This window comes from Bombus huntii, chromosome 14 (assembly GCF_024542735.1).
Source record: "Bombus huntii isolate Logan2020A chromosome 14, iyBomHunt1.1, whole genome shotgun sequence".
Lineage (NCBI taxonomy): Eukaryota > Metazoa > Arthropoda > Insecta > Hymenoptera > Apidae > Bombus > Bombus huntii.
Window position 1 is genome coordinate 1,944,721 of NC_066251.1, and position 24,271 is coordinate 1,968,991.

Here is a 24,271-nt window from a genome sequence, read left to right on the forward strand (position 1 = left end):
ACGATACACCGAGTCGAGCTTCTTATACCGCGCCTTCATCTATACCATAGCTCTTTGTATATCCAACGTTTTTTAATATCGTCGTTTTCAACTCTGCCAATCACACATGGGTTCTTTGAAAATAGTTTTTAAAAATTTCCAAGTGTCCAAGTACTAGGTTGTCCGAAAGATGTCTTTCTTTCGCAAACCTGTTTTTTACAACAGCGCACCTTCGTACAGACGTGAAACCAAAATGTCTGTGAAATGTCAGTCTGAAAGTCGGTGCGTCTATTATTTCCTCATGAAACGAAAGAAACTTTTCGGACAGCCTAATAGTTTCTGCAGGTTCGTAGAACGTCGAGTTTCGTCGAGATCGCACGAATACGACGAATAGATAGGATCGAACGTTCTAACGACAAACGCACGTTTACACTAGGTCTACGTGCTGTCCAAGTTGGTTCGTTAAAATTTGGTCACGCGTCTTCCTCGGGAAGCTGGAAATTCGTAGACGCGGAAGGAGATTTTGGAAAATTGTGCAGGATGGTGAACGCATCTTGCTACGCTAATAAGTTGAAGCATGACGTTCGTATCAGATTCTGTAGCAGTGATTGTTAAACTAATATTGAAACGGACGATTCGGGAACCGCCGCTATTTATGTCCCCGTTTGAACTGGCGGACTTCCGCCGCGGGATAATACGGTTAACCACGTTGGCCATTAGTCTTTCCACAATCGATACACGCCGGCTGTTACAGTGAAAATCGACGTCGATTATCATCCAACAGCTTCGATGGCCCTTGTCCACCTTTCCCATCTTCGTTCTATCATTCTGACTTGCAGCCGATCGAAGAACCAATAACTTTCCTCGCTGCGCTATATGTTGCGCATAGACGTCACATAGAAATACATCAAACTGTAAAATTAGCAAATGCGTTTATAGCGTAAATTCAGAGCGTAGTATAACTCGATTCCGACAAACAGGCGACACTCGTCGATCCACTGTTTGATTGTACGCTGATTTGTTCAAATTCCTGTATCGTTGTATCTTCTCGTTTGAACGAATTTTTTGAATCACGCGTCGAACAAAGTCTTCTTTGATCAGTTCTCGTCGTCAGGAAATTTTTCCGACTTTCCTCCACGATACGATCGGTATTTTCTTAGATACAGAGCGCGTATCTACCTACGTGTATTTCTCATATCGTAGAATCGTTTTATAAATTTTTATTTGATCGAGTTTTATCATGGAAGTAATTTGCCGCAACAAATGATTGCCACGTTGAACGCCGCTTCTCGATTCTCTTTCCACCTTGTTATCATTGTTTTCCGCTCTTCGTGTATATCTTCATTTCGATATCGTGCCGTAGCTGAAAAGGTCTCACGCCGGGTATCGAGCCGGCTAACTCGTCGCAACGCAATCCACTCTCCGGTTCCAGTCTGAACGTCTCGTTCTCTGCTACTTGTTCTCTGACAGAGTAACCGAACTGTCTTCCTTCCCTGCGATGTTCATCCTTGCGAAAAAACGACCTCGTTTTTTCATGCACGTAGAGCCTCGTCGTTGTTGCATCTGCACTTTGATGCATCCGCAGGACGTGCAGATCATTGGCGTTGAATCGTATTTCAGATATTCTACAACGACCACGGAAATCGCGTTATCTCTGCCTTCCATCCTTTCGCACTGTTGCTGTATTAGCAAGAAACTTGCTACGGCTCGCATCGAAATGTAGTTGAAATTGTCGTCAATTGCACTTTCTTAGAATTCAAATATCTCTGCTGCTTTTAATTTCAACGAATTTTTTGAGTCACACGTCGATACTTCGCTTGATCAAATATTTCCAGGAAGTTTTCAGTTTCTTTCGTTCGTACGAAGTTCCATTATTCGTAATTGTGATCTTTAGCGACGATTTCCTTGTAACGTGACTGGTTCGTTTTGTATAAATAGAACCTTTAGTAGTACAATTGCACGAAATATAATTTTCTATATCTTCGTATAATACGTTGCATTTCACGCATCTTCGCTCTTTCAAATTCCTTCAAATAGAAATCTAATCGAGACGACAGGGACTTTCTTAAAATCGGTTTAATCATTGCAATTCGTCTTTGTAATCTTTCGCGCGAAAACAATGATCGGCCGATCGTGCAGCGTCGAATCTGCCTACATTTGCGGAAAAATTTCAAACGACCCATCCATCGTCTCGTGATAAATCGGCGAAGAATCGTATGAATGAAGAAGAACGCGACGAAAAAGAAGAAAAAACGGAGAAGCTCGAAGCAAAAGTGGAACTTGGGAAAACAGTGCGGACTGCCTAACATGGCGCACAAAACGATTGTGAACCGTGCGATTGTTGCGCATCGTGATCACCGCAGCTGACAACCGATTCTGCGATCTTAATCTGGTCGACATACTCGCAAGAAGGGAGAGAACTGTCAGAACGTAGGGGAACGAAGAGAGAGAAAGAGAGAAAACGGAGCTGGAAGAAGGAAAAAATCGGTAGCTGGTCGATTGAGAGGACGGGAATCCGTCTGTCGGTTTATACGGTTGAGAGACCGGATCAAGAACCTTGAATAATTCATCGAGAAAGCGAGACTCGTTGCTTTAGCTTCGGTGCAAGGACTGACGTTGTTCCTTGCCTGTTTGCACTGTTAGTCGATTCGCTTTCTACCCTACCTCCTCGTCTCGGCTATTTCTGACACCCTGTATCAGCCTGTCTGTCCGCTTCGTGTTTCACCATGTACATCGAATTTTTCTTACCCATAAAAGTACCTTACACCAGCGATTCTCCGTTTCATCCATGCAGACATTGTAATTCGAAGCTCGTTGTTTAACATTAGAAATGTCACAGCAGTGAAAACGACTGGTTCTACAATTTTAGAAATTTATCGATCCTCGTTTAGGGATCGTGGATTCAGACGGATTGATAATAGCAAAGATGTACTTCGTAACGTGGAATTGCTTCTGTAAGAAAGCAATAAATCAATAAATATAAAAATGTTCTGTTATTAGGTATTTTTTAAAAACCAGTCATTTTCACTGGTTTTTGGTAGAAATAGCTTCGTGTTAACTATCGGTAGTTCTGGTGTTAACCATTATCTTCGTACCACGTGCATCGATTTAGGTTCGATGCTGGGTTTTCGATCGTTAAAAATCAAAGTGTAGGTAGGGCGAGTAGGTTTGACGTTGGGAGTATCCAGGACCGGAGTGTAAAAGCTTAGAAAGGTGAAAAAAAGACGAAGGAATAGGAATGAAGGATTCACGGGGAATTGCGAAGGGACCATGGGGGAAAAATGGGAATCGAGTTTCAGCGTTTCTGTAAAAATGAATTTTTTTTCGATATATAGCCTAGTGAGTTTATATTTTCTCGCGTATTGACGTAAAAAGCTCTTGTATTCTTCCTTTTATTTCTAATTTTTATTTATAATTTGAAGCAGTATAGAACAGGTTAAACTGATTAAACTTCCAAAGAATGGAAATCCTCAATTTCTCGTAATTATTTATCAATACTCAGAAAATTTAATTCTCAATACGTACACATAGAGCTTGCGAAAGGACGTTTAACTCAAAATTCGTTAAAATTGCCCCTTTCTCGCGGAAAATAGAAGAAGGTTTGGTCCACGTACTTTGCAAAGAACTGTTCAAACCTGTAAAATTGTATGGTTGTATAAGATATGTGTCGTGTAAGGAAAATGAAAAACTGATACATTTTCATAAAATGAATACAATACTTTGTTAAGTAACGTACACAACGTTGCCATTTAATAGACAAACCTTCAATAGACGAATCATAATTCTACCACACAGATACGATATCTTTGGTGAATCTTGCCGCGTTTCCCAATGAACTTTTCAAATATTCCGATATTAGGAATATTCCTCTTTTTCCGTTTTAATTATTTCTACGCGAACAGTCACCCTCTTTTCGGTATGAAGACGCTTTAAAACGACGAATGAATAGAAATAACGTTTGGAAACGAAACTTGGTTGGCGTTTAAGCGGGTATCTTTCGGTAGGACGAAGTTCCAGAAGATTGCTGTCAAATTTCTTAAGCAGCAGGAGAAGCTTTTTTGTTGCTAACGCGACCGTTAAATTTTTCATACGGGCGACTAAGGGGGCAAAAGGCGCAGGTAAAGAGAACCGTCTTTGAGGTTCTTTTCGCCGCCTAATTGTATCGGGTGTCTTAATCAGTGTGTAAGCTACTAAAGTCGAAAGTCTGGAAGAGGGGAAGGAACGAAGAAAGAGAACCTCCGCGTTCTGCATCTCAAAGGCTGAATTTTAAAAGTGTGTTAAGCCCCTGGCATTATGCTCGCTGCATTTATCCTCTCCGAACATGAATTTAGATTGTGGCTTAGGCACGATATTAGGCTACGTGCTTCTATCCACCGAATCTAAAATATACCTTTTTCGAACAGCTATTCCCTTTCTTCGTCTACTTTCTTTCTTTCTTCAATTTTTTCTTTTCCCTTCTACGCGAATATAATTACAGCCAATACGAGAGCAAAGTCCGTGCAATATCCACGCTGCGTCTTATCTTTTATCGTCTTTTTTTGTATCGTTAATTAACGCAACGAGAGACAGGTGAATTGTAGTCGAACTGCAGCAAGATTTTTTCTTCTATCATTTCGTTCCTGTTCTTCGAGCGGAAGTAGCTTTCCGCTATTCTTCCTTTAGCAGATCTAACGTATTGTATTTTCGTATCGACATATAATTAATCGTCTGGAACGCGTATCGAGTCAGCGAGAGATTTATTTCAAGGAATAACTCGTATGTTATTCTTCGATTCGTAGTTTTGTTATGTGCATTTTCCCGTGGAATTTTGATCGTTACGTACAGCTGTTAAGGAGACAGCGATATTTCTGTGTATTATTAACAGAGGAATAGCGAAGAACATTGATCGTGGCTTTAATTCGGTGGATATGAATCGCAATGATGGGATTGCTTCAGATGAAAAAGGGTCTTTCGTGATCAACCCCATGCCACGTGCTGACTCGATGCTAAAAACCAATATAATGTTTCGTGAAAGCAACCACGACGTACCAATATCGATATTAACTTGGCAATAAATTAATAATCCTTTACTTTTGACTGGAACGATCAAAGTTCAAGTTCAAACTCAAGCCAAAGTTGTCTAATAAGCGCACGTTTTTAACGTCCATGGAATTTCCTATTGAGATACGTGTCATCGCTCGAGAAACGTATTTGAAACGCGTACTTAACAGTAAACTTTCAGCTTCAGAGATACATACGTATAACTCCATTGAATCGAATAATAGTTCTTTCCCGATGATTATTTCAAAAGTACTTGTGAGACGACAAAACTATTACCTCTAACGTTAAGATATATCGAAGCTCCAATATTCGTTCACACTTTTCTATAAAAAAAAAAGAACAATCCAAGTTCCTTCTTCATGAAATAATTCCAAACTTTCGAGCAATAACACACGTGATATGATAATTGTTTGAAAAATATCCAGAAAGAGTTCTAACAATCTTCTTCAAAACTCCAAAAACACTACATACAGGGTGGTTTATATAATTGGTGGTACAAGCGGAAAGGGGGTGATTCTAGGCGAAAAAAGAAGTCGAAAATATAGAATAAAAATTTTTCGTTCGAGGCTCTGTCTTCGAGAAAATCGACTTTGAATTTTCGCTCGGTACGCGTGCGGTACGTTGCAACGGATCTCACTGTAGTTCGTTGTCTCGATGGAAAAATTAAAAAAAATTTTTATTCCATATTTTCGACTTCTTTTTTCGCCTAGAATCACCCCCTCTCCGCTTGTACCACCAATTATACAAACCACCCTGTATATAATATATTAATGTTACAATAACCAATATGTTAACATTTGTCGAAACAGTTTGCATGAACTCTATAGATGTAAATGTGTATACTATGTATAACGACCGCTGTATAATATATATTATAATGCATAGATGATGTTGATGACTGATGACCGTTGTTATGTGGGTGATTCTAGTGGGGCCTGTGTTCGGGGGCCGATGCGGCGCGGAGGCGCTCGGGCTGGGGTTAGGGCTGTCGCTGGGCCCGGCCTACAGGTTCGCTCTGCCCCCGGGACTCGCTGCCAAGACCACCCGCTGCCTTGTATTCGACCAAGGTAGGCCTACCAGCCATCTTCATTGCCTCTACGATCTCAGATAGAACAGATCTCTTCCACACGATCCCCTGTCCCCTTTCATTTAAGTATATTTCATCCCTAAGGTTGTTGCTTCTTCCTATTCGATCGGCAACTGAGTGATTGCGGATTTTGTCGATATCACCAAATGGCAAACTCCGCGATCACTTAGTGGCCAACGCGATATGTTAGCTTGTCCGAGAAGATTCTTTCGTTTTATAAGGAAATAATAGAGGGACAGTGTTTTTCCTTTTATATTAGTTTATTGAATTATGCACGAACGTAATAATAGAAATATAATTCAATAAAATAATGTAAAACAGAAATTGTTGTTCTTCTATTGTCGTCTTACGGAACGAAAGAAACTTTTCGGACAACCTAATATCTTCGCCAGTATCAGATTGCCATTTCCTTGGGCGATCTTTAAACGTCTGTCTCCTTATTTGCAAGAAAAGAATTCTATTTAACTCCGTATCGAGTTTAGGCGTGTAATAGTCTACGCGAATTAAAATCTAAGTGAAAATTGATCGACATTTAAATTTTTCGAAGGGAGTTTGTTACAATATCGTTCAAACAAACTCTCTGAAAATCCATTTACTCGGCTGATCGTCGATCGAAATTACAAATTTCGTTTACCATTCAGACGATAGGGATTTACCAACAAATGATACATTTAGGCTATATTTTTCGCTGTGATAAGAATTTACTAAGTTTACTATTTAGCGATGAAAAAGCGTAAAAGACGACTTAAACGCGGTCCTGAAAACTGAACGATTCCACGAACGGAATATGCGAAAGGAATCGAGTAGTTCTATCTGGGATTCGAAGGATCTATAAATAAGTATTATTTCTTCGACAAATATCTATATTAACCACTGACAATTACGATTTTCGCTTGATGGACAACTAACCCTATTTTCAATCTATTATGCTGCTTAATTGAATAACGAACGTGTACTGGGAAGATTTATTTTTCTAATTATTATTTACCAAGAGGACCATCGGCCAGATATTTGAACTCGTCTAAACAACGATTAAACGCAGGTAATTCGATCGTCGTAGCACCTAGCAAGCGTTGTATGTCGTGGAATCGACAAATCACGTTAAGCCTGTGCGTCGTCAAATTCTAACATTTCCCAACAGAGTGCTGATATATAGTAGGCTTAACAAACTTCGATCGGTAGGGTAATGCGGCATGGCAGAGTTAGAAGATTAGCCAAAAATTTACCGTCACGTATTTGCTGACTAACAGCGACTCTAACGATCGCCGAAACGAGGACTGTTACCTTCTTAACGCGCTGACTACGGTTTATTCAATTTTTTCAAACGATTTAAGCGAAATAAACTTCACGTGGATTAGCAAATGTTCAACGATGCGAATGGTTTGGATAAAAAGAAGCAGTCGCTTTGGTGATTTCGGCTGGCCAGAAGTAACTCGATGAATTGTTTGCCATTTACTCGAACGCGGAACAGCTGTAATCTGAAATCTAAAGGGTCCTTCTCAAAGTCGATATCGTCCCGTTGATGAATTTCGGCTTAGGATATCGATTTTAGTGTTCATTGCCGCGAATCTGCTGTGCTTAAAGTCGGCCATCGATCCCCGAAATCCAGCTGCAAGATCGACTTGCGCGTTTGCACGGACTAAGCCTACGAGCTATGCTCATCTTCGTGTCCACAAATCTAACAAGACCGATTGTAAACGAGCTTGCGCTTTCGTCAGCCGACTGCAGTCTGGTTAAACGTCGGCTACGTACACCATCTACGTTAGAACTAAACACCTGCGAGTAACATGAAAATTTCATCCATCTGCTAAATTCTCGAATACGTAATTCTACGAACATTTGTCTGATCTGTTTAGTTTAAAATTCCCTACTTGGCATTGTTTTTTTTTTTTTTCTATTTTAAGACACTTTGAGATATCGCGGTTTCCGTGATTTTTACTTGTCAAATAAAATTATACTTTTTAAAGATCGTTACGAAATAGATATCGGACCAAGTGTTTTAAAACGTATCGAAGAAAGACAAAAGACCTCGGTTTGTCTCTTCAGTTTCGAAACGACGGATGGAACATTTCGTCGAGACAAGGGATATTGTACTGAAAATTAATTAGTAGGAATTTTAATGAAAAACGATCGAAAGTACGAAACAACAAAGCGTGGAACGATCGATTTAACGATACAACGTGCAAAGTAATTCTATTCTGAAAGAAAGCGATACCTTATATGAGAAACAATGAGAAGAGCAAAGCAAAAGTAGGCGAAAAAATTCGATCTGGAAACACAGAGTCCCCTTCTGGCTTCTAAATTATGTATTCGACGATAACTCGCTAGGATGCACATGATTCGGCTATGAGAGGTGAATTTCAAAGACGACAAACAGTGACTCGTTTCGGCTTTTTCTTCGCTCTCCTCGATCGTCTCCTGGCGCTGAAACGACGACGAGGATCTTACCGGAGAGCAGATATTATTTTTCATAAACGCGGCGTAAATGGTCGTTTCGCGTGATTGCATGGATCCAGTGGGATGAACGCGTGTGTTCCTGGTTGTACTCCGGTTGAGACGGAGCGGGTAATTCCGCCGATCCTATTTAGCCCTTCTTCCTTTTCTGCCTAATACGATCGTGAATATGCTCGGCTACGATAAACGCGTGTATTTTTTCATCAACGATATTTTCATTCCTCTCGAAACTACGAAAATATTATTCTTTATTTTACCAATTGTTCCTCCTCTTCGGCTGAAACCAACATAACAAGATGCAGTTGTATTTTAAAGTTCCACTTGAATTTCAACTTTATACGAAATAGTCAAGGTCACCGCGTATCGTAAAACGTCCTTGGACCGATAAATATCGTTGAAGTAATTAATTCAAGAAAAACTCTACATCTTTATTTGTGTACATCCGTGACCTGGACACTGCTATTACGCAGAAATATTGTAAATATTTTGAGAGCTGCATATTATTGTACCTTTGAATATACAGTATGTTTTGGGCAGAGTCGGCGTGACCTTTTGCTGGGCCTGAGTACACGTTCAAATGCTACACTTGAATTTTACAACGAGAAATTATTTATTGACAAATGTTGAATGATTAATGATGGATATTAAATAATAATACAACCTCTATTTCTTTAAGCAGTTTTTTAAACAAATCCAAGTAATATTTTTTCGCAGCGATAATGCAAAAAACTATCGATGTAGTTTAAATTGTCTAAAAAGTACATTTCTATGAATTTCGCCTGGAATTTTTTATCTAAAGTAGTTTCCAGAATATGAGGACTTTATGCAGGACTTTATGATAACAATTTATTTGATTTTCACCTCACACACTATGCCTGTACTTATATTTGTTTCGATATACTTTTCTATTACAAATTCATCCACTCGTTGCTCAATCAGACAACCTCAACCTCAACCTCGACAAATACAACAAGCAGGTTCAGCGAGAAAGAATACAAAAAATTAGAAGATCAGTCGGACGATTGTACGAAAAATTCGCGTTAGATGGTTCGAAAAATCGATTCCAAAGAAACCTGTTAAACTTCAAAGAAAGATAAAGCGATCGCTATACCATCGTCGATAATTATACCGACGTTTGCTTACTTTTACCAAAATGTAACTTAGCTAAAAAATTACAAATAGAAAGACTCTTTGATTTTCCGGAGCAGCTTTAAAGAAAGAAAAGAAGAAACGCGGCTTCCACCTTGTTTGAATTCGTTTACTTTCTATTACTAGGTTTTTATCGAGGGATGAGATCATTATGCCGGTCTCTCTGCCGTTTCCCCTCTGCCGGTCTCCATGTAACGTCTTGCATCGCCACCTTTTCGGCCAACATCCTCTCACCCCGTGGTCCTCCTCGCCCCGTTTGCTTCTCGCCTCTTCGCGCGACAGTAATTTTACTTAATTAAATTCCGTTCTTTCTGCCTTTGCTACTACGACCCCTCTGGCCATATCCCCATCCCTCTATCGCCCACCGAGGATCGTCAGTGATTTTTCTCGCATCTTTTCTCTCTTCTCGCCTCGCAGCTTCAAACGATTTTTCCACGATTTCGAGCTCGTCCCGGCTGGCTAAGAGCGTTCACGATACACAGACGGGAGATTTTGGTTTTTACAGCGATCGCGCCCCGAATCTGTCGCTTGCTGCGCGTTTCCCTGTATTTTTCGATATTATTCCAATTTTAGTTTTCCGATTCGACTATAATACGTCAAGAAACGCACGCTGTTTCGCATTATAGACACGCGTACATTTCGTTTCTCGTAGATTCTCGATGTCGTTCTTTAAGAAAAATAGAAGATTCTGTATATATTTTATTGAATACGAATATGCTGTCTTGGTTAATTACTCGAATTAAATTTAAATACGTCGCTTGTTGTACGAACGTACGAAGCATTTGACGCAGCTTGAAAATGCATAAAATATTTTTTTTAACTATATTTAAGCGCGCGATCCTTTTTAACTTTGAATAGCTTCCTATTAAGCTACCTTTACAATATTTTGCCTTATCTTATCTAACATACTCGTTCTCGTTGCAATTTTATAATCTCGGTAAATTAGAATTGAAACCAAAAATATGCAGAGACCTCGACTTGAATTTCAATTATTCGACAGAAAAAAAATGAAAATATTGGACAGAAAAGTGTCTCAGACTTGCGATCCTTTTCAACTTTGAATGGCTTTCAATTAAACTACTTTTACGATATCTTGCCTTATCTTATCCAAAGTACTATTCTCGTCGCGAAATCCATCTTCTCAATTTTATAATCTCGGTGAATTAGAATTGAAACCAAAAATATACTCGACACAGACCTCGACTTGAACTTGCATTATTCGACAGAAATAAAAATGAAAATATTGGACAGGAAAATGTCTCAGACTTGCGATCCTTTTCAACTTTGAATGGCTTTCAATTAAACTACTTTTACGATATCTTGCCTTATCTTATCCAGAGTACTATTCTCGTCGCGAAATCCATCTTCTCAATTTTATAATCTCGGTGAATTAGAATTGAAACCAAAAATATACTCGACACAGACCTCGACTTGAACTTGGATTATTCGACAGAAATAAAAATGAAACATTGGACAGAAAAATGTCTCACACTTATCCTCTTTGGTACATCAATTTCGCGTCTTTGGCTCTGTTCAAAACGAATTCCACAATTCTCAATTAATCGATACGTACGAAAACCCATAACGATTGAAATAAATTAATCTTAGGGTGTAATTTAAAAGAAATATTCAATGGATCGCTGATAATATCCGCGTTTATGCACTTCGCGCGATGCGCAGAGAGTCGTAAACGAGAGAAAAATGTCTGTACAGTGGGTTTCCTTGCATAATATTTGCGGCTACTCGTTAAGCGGTGTAAGAATTAAGGGGTGCGAGAAGGGTGGCTTGGCGAGGACTAGGGGGCTTCTTATTACCACTTCATCTGCAATTAACATTTATGGACGGCAACTGTCTCTGCTCGAAAAACTAATTAAATATTCCGTGGCAGGCTGGATAGGGTGTTTATCGTCGACCTTGGGAGTAAAGAATAAAGAGCGTAGAAATGAAATAAATAGATAAGAGAGGAGAACAATGTTCGACAGACTGTTGACCATTAAACCACTCGTATTATTTTTATCCAGACATCTCGATGAATAGAATGATAATGGAAGAACGAGGCCGATTTATTTTCTACGATGTAACGCGATATAAAAAATGCAAAGCAGATTAAGAAACGTTCGATCGTTTTGTCACCAAGTTAATAATTAACTGTGCGTTTCGAAAGGAAAATTTAAGCAGCGAGTTATTAGAACGAACACGAGTACAAGTACAGTGATAATAAATACGACGGACTATGATTAACTGCGTTAAAAAAAATATATAGTTGTTATTTGTAGTAGTTGTTCATTTTCATTTTAATACGTAGATATTGTCTGGCGCGATAAAATAGTATTTAAAAAGCAATTTTTTAATTACGCGATCCTATTCACTGTTCAATTCATTTTTAACAACATTGCCAACACTTTTAGCACCTCGATCAATATTCAATTATATAGCTAATATTGTTGGTTCGATATGTTTCTACTGTGACCGTGTTCCTGTATGCTTTTTAAACGTTATGGTTTTAAATAAATATTCCAACGAATCGTGTTTCATTTTAAACAGTCGCGTTCGTTTTATTACCGTGTTTTGTAAACTGTTGCCATTTTTTTTTTTTATTTCTGTATAAATTTGCGTAACACCATGAATGATAATTGAAATCAATCTTAATATCTGTTAGAGGGGAAACACGCTTGTGTTTATGTCGAATCCCGGCGCACCTGTAATTATTTTTCATCCAATTTTTTCAACCTTTGACACAATATACTATGTATTAAAATGAATATTTCACGGTTCTCCTCTTTACCGCGATGCTCGATTGCAAATTAATTACTATCTCTTCTAGAATCGATACCAATCTATCGCATTCATATATATGTGTGTATATATATAGCTATGTGCTTTATTTATTTTTACGTGAATAGTAAGATCAAAAAAAAAAAAAAAAAAAAAAGAAATTAAATTAACGATACGATAAATTAATTATTGGTAAAACCGCAGTTGCTTGACAGTAACGTGTCATGCAGCTTCTAATTATTTATTATTGTTATTTATTATCTTTCTTCTCATAGTCCTTGCCCTCCACGTTAGGACACACTTTCAGTTACGACGAAGTTTTTAATTAGAAGAGAAAGAACTTAAGAACGTAGAAATGTTATTTGCATGCATTGCTGGTGAGAACAATTTATCAGTGGATTCGGAAGATACATTTCTAACGCGTCGTGTCGCGCATATATTAACAGGGATCGATAAGAGTTGTTAATTCCTGTCGATTATGACGCACGTAAATAAATCTTCATTTCCAGAGTTTTTAATTCCAGAGATACGTTTTTCCTCGTTTCACTTAATACGTCGCGTGTTTCCGGAATTTTGTCGACCAATCGACAGAAAGTTAAAAGATATCGTAGATACTGTACGTAGGAGGTTTTAATCGGAAATCAATGATCGGGGAAAAAATGCAGGTGATAAAATAATCAGTTGAAAAAGATTGTATCGATGACAGGAAATTAAGGAAATTTATTAAAAATAATTTTCGCGATAACAAAAATGAGGTGTTTTATACGAAATAGAAACAGTTTCCATATTTTTCACGATGATAGCTATATGTTCGAAATACGTTGGAAATTCATAACACTTGAAACGGTTGAGATTACATTTTGTCAAAATTTACGCGAATAACCCAAAAGATAAATACTCTCTTTTTTTTTTTTTTTTATCTTTACTTTTCACATAAATGGAATCAGCTTTTCGTAGTTTGTCACGTTGCTCGATGCATTCGTTACGACTTTTATCGCTAATTATTAATTGATCAACAAGCACCGCTTTAACAAGTACCTGCATAGACAAATAGCATGGAAGATAGAACTTGCAAGATTTCCTAACAATTTCCAAACAAATTCCAAAGGCTACGAAATCGTCGAACCTGGAAACTTCGCGTTATCGCGAAAGCTTACGGTTGTTGCTAATAAAAATAGAAAAACGTTTAACCCTTTGCACTGCTGCGTCGAGTGTGACTGGCCGTCAGTTTTTATCTCGGCAGTTCCTTTGTCGAGTCCCACTCGACGTTCTTTCATTGCCATCTTTTTTCGTGGAACGTGCGAAAGAAAAGCAGGATCGCATTCTGGAAATTGTTTCGAGATACGTCACACGCTTAAAAAATACGACGATAACGCGAATAAAACTGGTATCTAAGTGAATTTCTTTCTTCCTTTATTTATTTAAATTCTCATATTTTTTTTAGTTCAAGTAAATTTCAAAGGAAACACTTGAAAGCGTTGGCAGCAGCTGCTAACGAAATGGAAATAAAATTCCGAGTGCAAAGGGTTAACGCGTTGTAACGCAACTTTGATTCGTCGAAATCGACGATATTTCCATTTTCAAAGGCAGATGACTCGGTTGCCTATTTCTTTGTGCGATCAAACTCCTCGTGTAAACAATATCAAAGAGCGAGGGAAAGTAATAGGCAGAAGATTCGCAGAGCGAAAAAATCTGCAAAGACCGGTCGCGTCATAAACCGGACGTTCGAAGCTTTGACGAGGGTTGTTAGTGTTCCGCGAGGGCTTCGGCGATCTTAAGAAAAGTCGTAGATGTTACGCGCGGCAAATTTTTCGGTACAGCACCAGAAGATGGTCGATTAAGCCGGTTCACAGGCCGCCTTCCGGCTCGGTAGACCACGCCAGGTATTTTTAAAGGTGTGCCGCAGTTAGTGGGCAATGGAGCCGAGGAATATATAAATTTTAACGGCGACCATGTTGCTTCTTAATATCCTCGTGGCCAGTTTTCGTCCCGAGTTACTGCCTTTCCTAGTACACTGTGGTGTACTGCTGGTAATCGCGTTGCACCGAAACGCCGGCTTTTGCGGCTTCTCGTCGAATCTCGTCTTCTTCTCACGCTTCTTCCGACCACGCTCGTATCTCTTTATCCGTTTCACTGAAATTTGTTTCGTTCGTTGAAATTCAGCTGTTGAAATTCAATCGGGCAACCTGTTCATCTTTGGAGAGTCGTCGGTTCAGCTGTTCAGCTGTTTATTGAGGTGCTCGATCAACGCTGTACGTCGAAAGGATGCTATTGTGGATGCTATTAGGCTGGAAACTAAGTTTTTTTTTTTTATTTAATTGTTTACATTCACAATTTGTCCAGTTTGGACATTTGGTAGAATTTTTTAGCTGTTTGATTATCATGTGGGTGGCTACCCCCAGTGGGATACCATCTTCGTGTTTGCTAGGTTGTGTCCTTTGCGAGGTCTGCTGGGTGTTTCCTTTTCAGTCTTCTATCCATGTTTGGAAACCAAGTGACTGCGGATTGTATCGCTAGGTCGTAATGACGAGGTCACCTTTGTCTTTTGTAGTTTGTAATTTGTCTTATTTGCTGTTGTTAGAATTTAATCTTAAAGTTAAGATAAATAATCTGCGGAAGACACGATGTTTATGTTGAGATGATATTAGGTGATATTTATTAAACAGAAATACAGAACCAAATGTATTTCAAATATAAGCGAGTGTTGTGGATTGTTGACAGTTCACTCTCAGACTGACTGTAGTGACCCATGGTCCCTCAAAAGATTTTCAACCCCACTCTCTATACAGTAGTGAGTACGACCTGTGCAAGTGTCCTGTTCAAATGCCTGTGTAGGTGTCTGTATAAGATTGATATCGTTGTATTCCAACAGCTGTTATTTGAGTGGTAGTTTCCCGGTAAATGGATGTAATGGATTTATTAAAAAAAAGAGTATTTTAACTTGTTGGATAAAATTCAGCGTAGAATTTTGTCGAATAAAGTATTTTAGGAATATTTTAGGACATTCTGCGAATAGATTCGAAGCATTTTCACGTAGCACGAGATATAATGGCAGCGTGCGTAATCCATTTCTATGGAAACACGCGAAACATTTCGTACAGATAAACCGTAAACTATTAACAGCTCTGTCTGCATAATGTAGCATTGTCGAAATTTGAAGGATAGAAAGGGGAAGAAAAATTTGACGATCCTTGGGACGAATTCGTTTGTTTATTTATTTGTTATTTTTCTAATTATCGCCAGGTATTTATGAAAATTGTTATATTTATTTGCCGCACTACTAAATGTAGATGGGAAGAATATTTAAAAGGAAAGAATATGCAGAACCGACGAGGAAAAACAGATATGAGAAACGTGTTGCGGCACATTTTTGCCAATACAAGAGAGAGAATAACAAACAAAAGTGCGCGCTTTGTATTTTTCGATGGATTACGCTGATGATATTTGTGCGTGCGTATCCTGAGCGGTTCAAAATTTAATCGGAATTATTCCGTGAAAATTACACGCGTTACAGAGGTCAGAGGAGCTTTGTAATCGTCGATCGAATCGAAACAGTGCAACTCAGCACGCGCATAAATTCATATTTTATCGCAGAATGCATTATGCATCGTTCCGGCATATTTTAGCTGCAGTTTTTGCTCTGTTGCATTTCACCCGCATTAAAATGAACCGCAGAGTTTTGCTATGCAACGTGTTTTTAATCGTGCGCGTTACAGACAGGTTTTGTAAACGGGGCTGAGGCTATTCGAGTACTCTTCGCCACGTTGTTCGCGTATTTTTCATTTTTCACTGTATCAATCCCACGAATTTATCGAATTTTATTTACCATTCGGTAATTTTTCTTTTCGCTCCATCATTAGAATACCCGATATGGCAGATTTTTTCCACCAAAATGTTCCTGCTATTTCTTATTGCCCGATAATTATGCGAAATTTTTCCCATTCGATCGTATCCTATTCGAACGTTTATTATTTCCTGATTTTATGTCTCTCTGATAAACCGGGTGTCCGCAAAGTGTGTGTAAATTGCGTGTAATATCGTACGAGCAAAAATAGCAAGAACGTGTCGCGTAAACGTAGATTGACGGAGGATTCGTCGCAGTGTGGTAAGAAAAATTCAAAAATGACGATCGATTCGTCTCTCGTTTAAGTATTACGCTGAAATTATAGAAGCAGTTTCTTTGTGCTTAAAACCATCGAACGTTAAACGGTGGAACTTTGAAAGGAAACTTTCGCGTTAACAAAGAAGCAAATGGAAATCAACAGATAAATAGCAGCATCGAATAAATATCAAAATTTCGGTGATGTATCGTGTAATTATGAGACGATCGAACGAACGATGAACTGGATTTCTTTGGCCAGGACTAATTAAACTGGTAATTAAAATCGAGAAAGTAGCTGGGAAGGGGGAAGAGACAGCGAATCCACGGCTATTTTCTTCTCAGACGGCGGGGAATAAGATGAGATCTGTTAATTTATCGTAATCGTTCGGTGTGACTAAGTAAGTGTGCTGCGACGTTCTGCAATATTCTTTATTAAAATATCGAACTGCCTCTTCTTTCTCTACTTCCCTCCAAGTATTTCACCTGCCACGCAACTTAACGAAATACTCAGATTTTTAATATGCAAAGTACGAGAAGTATATATTCCAATGGAAATTAATTAATTGCATAGAAGATCTATTTTACGCGAGTTTATAATTTTTATGAAGATAATTGGAAAAGCGAAGACAAATTTAGAAATGTATTTCCAAGTTGAAGAATTAAAATTCTATATATTAGGTTGTCCGAAAAGTATCTTTCTTTCGCAAATTTGTTTTTTTACAATAGTGCACCTTCGTACAAACGTGAAACCAAATTTGTGAAACGTCACACTGTTAATCTCAACGGAACAAAATGGATCGTACGTAATTCGACAAAATAATATGAAACAAAATACATTGTGCGTCTATTATTTCCTCATAAAACGAAAGAAACTTTTCGGACAACCTAATATATGAAAATACAACGATGTCACATATACAAGCGAACGAACAATATTCGTTTAAAAAAAACCAGAAAAAATTGGTTTTCGATTTAAAGTATATTTCTCATATTCTACCACAGATGTTTTTTTGTATCGTACCACACAGATGTTAACGCTACGTATTTGTTAGTCGATATGTTTCAACCGATACGCATCTCGATAAGGATCTGTCGATTTACATTGGAATAAAATTGACTTACACTAGAGAGCACAATATACGCATTGCTGTATATCATGTTTCCTAGAAATATTATAATGTTTTACGCAAACGATATTCTCTTTTGTACCACAAATTAACTTGCCTCTGTACTTCTGGTGGTTCAATTATTCAATGCATTTTTGGTGGCACACAGTTTGTTTGGAAGTCGTCTTACTATTAGGTTGTCCGGAAAGTCTCTTTCGTTTCATAAGATGACAATAGTTGAACAACAATTTTTATTTTATATTGTTTTATTGACTTACATTAGAGACCACAATATACGCAGTGCTGTATATCATGTTTCCTAGAAATATTATAATGTTTTACGCAAACGATATTCCCTTTAATCCACAAATTAACTTGCTTCTGTACTTCTGGTGGTTCAATTATTTAATGCATTTTTGGTGGCACACAGTTTGTTTGGAAGTCGTCTTACTATTAGGTTGTCCGGAAAGTCTCTTTCGTTTCATAAGGTGATAGTAGATGAACAACAATTATTATAATGTTTTATGCAAACGATATTCATTTTTATACGTCGAATTAACTTGCCTCTGTACTTCTGATGGTTCAATTATTTAATGCATTTTTGGTAGCACAGTTTGTTTGGAAGTCGTCTTACTATTAGGTTGTCCGGAAAGTCTCTTTCGCTTCATAAGGTGATAGTAGATGAACAACAATTATTATAATGTTTTATGCAAACGATATTCATTTTTATACGACGAATTAACTTGCCTCTGTACTTTTGGTGGTTCAATTATTCAATGCATTTTGTTAGCACAGTTTGTTTGGAAGTCGTCTTACTATTAGGTTGTCCGGAAAGTCTCTTTCGTTTCATAAGGTGATAGTAGATGAACAACAATTATTATAATGTTTTATGCAAACGATATTCATTTTTATACGACGAATTAACTCGCCTCTGTATTTCTGATGGTTCAATTATTCAATGCATTTTTGGTAGCACACAGTTTGTTCGTAAGTCGCCTTACTATTACGTTGTCCGGAAAGTTTCTTTCGTCTCATAAGATGATAATACGCGAACAGGAATTTCTATTTTTTAATTATTTTATCGAATCAGGTATGATCTAACCTATGAACCTGGTAAATAAAAATTAAATTTTTCTTTTATTCCTCGTATACGTACGACGCACTTTTTCTCTTTCACGTCTCGTGCATTATCCTATCGATTAAAAAATTCTTTGCTTCTTTATTTGTTCGCACTAGCGTATTTAGCGAAACACGAAGCGGAGAAGCAAATGAAATCTGTTCGTTTTTGTCCATCGAATGTATACCAAACTTAATCTGCGCTCTTTAGGTCGTAACGAAAGAGGCGAACGTTACATGCTCTTTGAACAGGCTGCAAAATGTTTTGCATTCCCTGCTGATTTGTTTGCTTTGTTCAAGACCGAACGCGACGATCGAAAACAGTCTCGTGAAAACATATTTCAATATCCGGCCTGCGTTCCTTTTTTAACAAATACACGTTTCAATATCCATTTCCTGTATAACCTGCATTTTTTTTTCACCATAGCGTTTTTTTTCTTTCTCCTTTCTTTCTTTTGCAACTCGTTATCTGGTATATCGGCAATGCTTGTATACGTGGCGAATCAAACACGGCTCACACTGATCGACCATATCTCCGCTAGTTAAAATCACATAACAATGCGTTTTTGTTACTTTCCAGCGTATTGTACAGCCACTGACCTACTTAACTTGTCGAAAAAGCGCTACCACGCACAGGCAGAGAATATTTTCCTTTGGTCCATTCCGTGTTTCGTCGAAATTCATTAGCCGCTTTCCAGCTTTCGCTCTTCGTACTTTCGTTCAAATCGAAAGTATCTTTGGCGCGTGATATGGCCACGATCTCGCTAATAATTAGCATTTACATTCGATTTATTCGCTAATGGTTACGTTGCCTCTGATCAACCATTCGCGAGTCGTTTCGACTTGCACCGCGGCTGTCATTTATTTTTCCGCATATGTATCGTTTATCTCCAAAATTTGCATACAATTGCAACGTCCGGAGTACCGTGTTTGCGCGGCCAGTCGCTCGGTCGATTAATTCTTTGATAATTAGAAAATTATTACACACAGGGTTACTCGTAATGCTATTAGAAAATTATATCTTTCGTGCAATCTGCAAGCATCGATCCAGGGAACAGATGCGCTCTCTCCGTAAATGAAACGCTGTCGTTGAGAATTAGGATCATCCTTCAGCCCTTACCGTCTTTCCAAGAATCGACCAACTTGTCGCGCTTTCTCCGTCTCGAGACGACAGTCAGCAAAATTCGACATATCCACGCTCAACGTTATTCTCTCGCTTCGACGATTCCTATTTCCTTCTTCATCTGGAAATTTATCTCCTTTTAATCGACGTATATGTCGAGCCAAAATCCTGAATAGAAAACGAAATGAAAGAGAAATTGAAATCACGCCCTATCGCTTAAAAGTACGTAGATGCTTACACCTTTCCATGGAATATAACTAACAGTTAGTCACAACGTTTGGAAGAGAAAGAGCCACGTTTGTCACACATTCGCTGTGATTAAACGACGTTTCGCCAGAAGCTGCGCGAAAAGCGGCTTTTTACTTGCAGCGACCACGTTAATTTCGTTATTAACGTCGTTTCGCCTTTGCGCGAAAATGAAACGCCAGCCATCGCACTATCCACCGTCTAATCGACGAAAGTTTCTTCAGCGATTAACACGAATGTAAAACTTTAAAGTATTCTATACATAGCTGGGGTTGGTCAGGACAATTTGGACAATAAGTTGTCGTTTTCTTCAAATTCTTTCGTGCCTTTGTTCGGTCCATTCGACGTCTTTTATTCGCATAACATAGTTTGCATGCGCGTCTAATGCTTCTCCCGGAATCATTTTTCCGAACGGCGATATTACGCTGACTCCGTCGAAGACAAGGATTTTTTGTATTTTCAGACAACCTTAATAATTTTGCAACTAATAATCGTCTAAATATTCTAATATCTATATTTTTACTTGTTGCAATTTTGTAAACCGTCAAAGCGTTTACAACAGAAATTCCCAGAAAGAATCGAATGTCAAGTTTTCCGTGCCATTTGATTCCTTTTCTGATTGTGGTGGCATAAGAAACCATTTGGTCGGAATAACCTATAGCACACTTTCCTTCGTTATATTCGACAACAGCTAGTGGTTTTAACGTTGCGAACAAACGAAACGAAAGATCATTCTCGAGATCACCGCTTGAGCGATTCGCATTACTAAAATATCGATGGCAGCACCTAGCAGAGAACGCTTGGTACTGCTGTACGCGTGGCCTGACGGAGATTTCTTTGAAAACACACGTGGCAGTGAACGTGTTAAACCTCACCGACCAACCGCCCTCTACGCATAAACCTCTAGAAATTGGTTCCACCATGGTGGAACAGCGAAAAACATCTTAACACCCACGAGCAGCAAGCCGCTACAAATCATCGCAACAGCGCTGACAAAAGCCGAATCGAACGTTATCTTGTCGCCAGCCCGTAACTTTCGCAAATTTTCCCGCTACGATCTTGCCCCGCTACCAGCGGAGAACAAATCGCATCGCAAGCACACATTCATCGTATGGCAACGAAACGCAACGTTGGTGGAAATTTGCCGGATGATCGGAACAGTAGGAGATTGCCGATCGGTATTGCAGGTACACAGCGTTTGGCCACGTTGGTCCGCGTTTACGTAAAACACGCGTCATCTTTCACCATGGATGGATGTCGGTGCAAACATAGCATAATCACGATACGTTACTATTTGTCAGCAGGTCGTAACCGTGGATGGGGGCAGAGGTTGGCGGTGTAATAGAGGGATGGGGGTAGTGGCGATATCAGGGTGGTCATAGTTGGCGGTGATTGGGTGAGAGTATATTTGGTAGTATGGTGACGGTGTGCGAGGCATCGTAACAGTGGTGGTGGTGCAGCGGAATCCACCTAAGCCCCTCACACACGATAAGCATTGCGATAACAGTCGACCCATCCCTCTCCTCGATTCCCTGGCTACCACCACGAACCACCAACCCCCACGTGTCACGGCCAGCAAGGGGGCTAAGCGCTTTAAATTTTCACCGATTTTCTTTAAACTCGCCGTAGGGGAGGACACCGGCGTGGAAAAGAAAAGGACGGAAAAGTGGATCGGAGGGAAAACAATCGTTGTGCGTTTGGAGGCGCGCAAGGCGGCAGGAGATAGCGCTGACGGATAGGGCTGGCTTTCGAGGGACGATGAGAGCTGTTTAGAGATTTTCGAAACGATAACGCGCAACCACGGAACGTTGGAACGTGTATGTGCCAGGTTAAATGTACGCGCATACGCGAATCCGTAAGCGGCTACGGGGAATTCCCACTGATTTAGTTTCCTCCATTTTACCACTGTATCGCGTCCTCGAACGCGCGGCTCGTTCGTTCTTCCTCACGATTCTTTTCGAGCTTTCTTCCTTGATATTTCTACTCCTTTTCGATCGTTCCTTTCAATCGGATCTTTTGGTCGCGCGATTACCAGATGCAAATGTTTTATGCGGTAGGCGAGAGAAATTTTAATTTCGTCGACAATTGGGTTAGATATCTCGGATTGACCGATCTGGGTCCGCGAGAAAATTTGATCGATCACGCGTATTTTTGTCGCTGATATTTTAACAGCTTTCGTTCGACCGGATAGAATTTCCTTGTAAAAATATAATGGAACGTTTTACCGTATGGCGTTTAGAACGTACGTGGCTGCACCTACTTCTATTTCCTATGCTTGCCAGGTATTAGGTTGGCCGAAAAATGTCTCTCTTTCGTAAATTTGTACAACGTACAAACGTGGAACCAAGTCTGTGAAACGTCGCGGTGTTTATCTCGACGGAACAGAATCGATCGTACGTTATTCGACAAAATAATATAAAACAAGAAACGTTGTGTTGTTTATTATTTCTTCATGAAACGAAAGAAACTTTTCGGACAACCTGATATTTCTAATTTTCTTCCATCTCTTCTCTGTAGAAAGAAGCTTTACGTTACTCGGATTAGAAACTTAGCGGCATATGCGTCTTAGGACGTTTCGATTCGAAGGTGCCTCACGTAGTTATTTTACCACAGAGAATTAACACTGTACGACGTGCATAATAACGCAATAAACAAACTCTGGACGAAGCAATTTCGCTACTACGCGCAATCGACAACCGACGACAAGTTCGAACCTTTCAGTACCCCCCTCGACCAGTGTAAATAGACAATTATGTTCTCCAGACATAGTCAGTGCGTCAGTTACGCGAATCAATATCGGTACATCGAATCATCGAGATCGTCGGTCGAGCGAATAAGTATAACGAATCAGTCTCAGTGTCGGTAATGAGTATCGGTAGTGCAGTATCGCGCAATCTTACAACGAATAGCATCCAGTTAAAATATCTGTAAACGTAGTTAACGAAATCAACTAGTCTCGTTATTAATTTAACCAACAACACGTCTCGTCGTCCACCACAGAAATTTGACAAGTTTTCTGATCGGGTTATCGCGACTGCCGTATGAAATGTTTATACAGGGTGGTTGGTAACTGGTGGTACAAGCGGAAAGGGGGTGATTCTACGCGAAAAAAGAAGTCGAAAATGTAGAATAAAAATTTTTCGTTCGAGGCTTTGTTTTCGAGAAAATCGACTTTGAAATCCGTTATAACGTACCGCGCGCGTACCGAGCGAAAATTCAAAGTCGATTTTCTCGAGAACAAAGCCTCGAACGAAAAATTTTTATTCTATATTTTCGACTTCTTTTTTCGCCTAGAATCACCCCCTTTCCGCTTGTACCACCAATTACCAACCACCCTGTATAAGATTCAAGCGCGGCTATCTTTGCATTCTTCGAAGTAGCTTCTTCGTTCTGCGATATTCTACGATATTTTTCTCCGTGTACGTTGTAATTGCGATATAATAATTTTGGCTGATCGGAGAGTAGCTGTTGGAAGTGCGCGATGTAACGTTGAAAATGGCAAGTGGAAAAGTTAGAAGTTTGCCGGTGATGTAGTTTAAACAGCTCGGAGGGTGACAAATTCTCGCAAACGACGCACTTACGCGCACGCAAATCCACGTACGTGTGCGGTGCGATAGCACACGGGGGATTCTAACCCGATTCACTTCCTTCGATTCTATTTCTTTCCCCACGCGTTCAAACGCGATTTACAAACGCCGTAACTCGTGAATCTGTTTAACGCTATCGTAGCGTCAACATTTCCGTCTCTCCATCTCGTCGTTCGTTATCGATAATCTCCCGCTACGGAAAAAGAAAAAATAGTATTCAAGGGTCGTCCATTTGCTAATATTTACGAGCTGGCTCGTATTGCATTTGCTTTCGTCGCTGCGTTCTTTCCACGCCAATTTTTATTACGTCGTTTTGTCTTTGGCTCGTTAAACTTCAAATTACAATTGTCGTTACACCGCATTGGCCAATTGTTTCGTTCCAAGTGTGGCGATCCCGACAACTGTAAAGTATCGCGTACCATTCGCGGGTCTTTAAAATCGTCCCACTTTAACACCTTCGCTGCCACGTCACCCATATTCGGGTGACAGCAGAGTTTATTTTTTAAA

General features: G+C 39.3%; 1 protein-coding gene across 1 annotated transcript in view; it reads left to right on the top strand.

The window, feature by feature from the left end:
* LOC126872909 (E3 ubiquitin-protein ligase Rnf220-like) overlaps positions 1 to 24,271 on the top strand; it is a 201,987-nt gene that overhangs the window by 42,217 nt on the left and 135,499 nt on the right. The window contains exon 4 of the mRNA XM_050633167.1: positions 5,949 to 6,086. Within this exon, the coding sequence (XP_050489124.1) occupies positions 5,949 to 6,086 (138 nt within the window). The remainder of the gene's footprint in view (positions 1 to 5,948; positions 6,087 to 24,271) is intronic.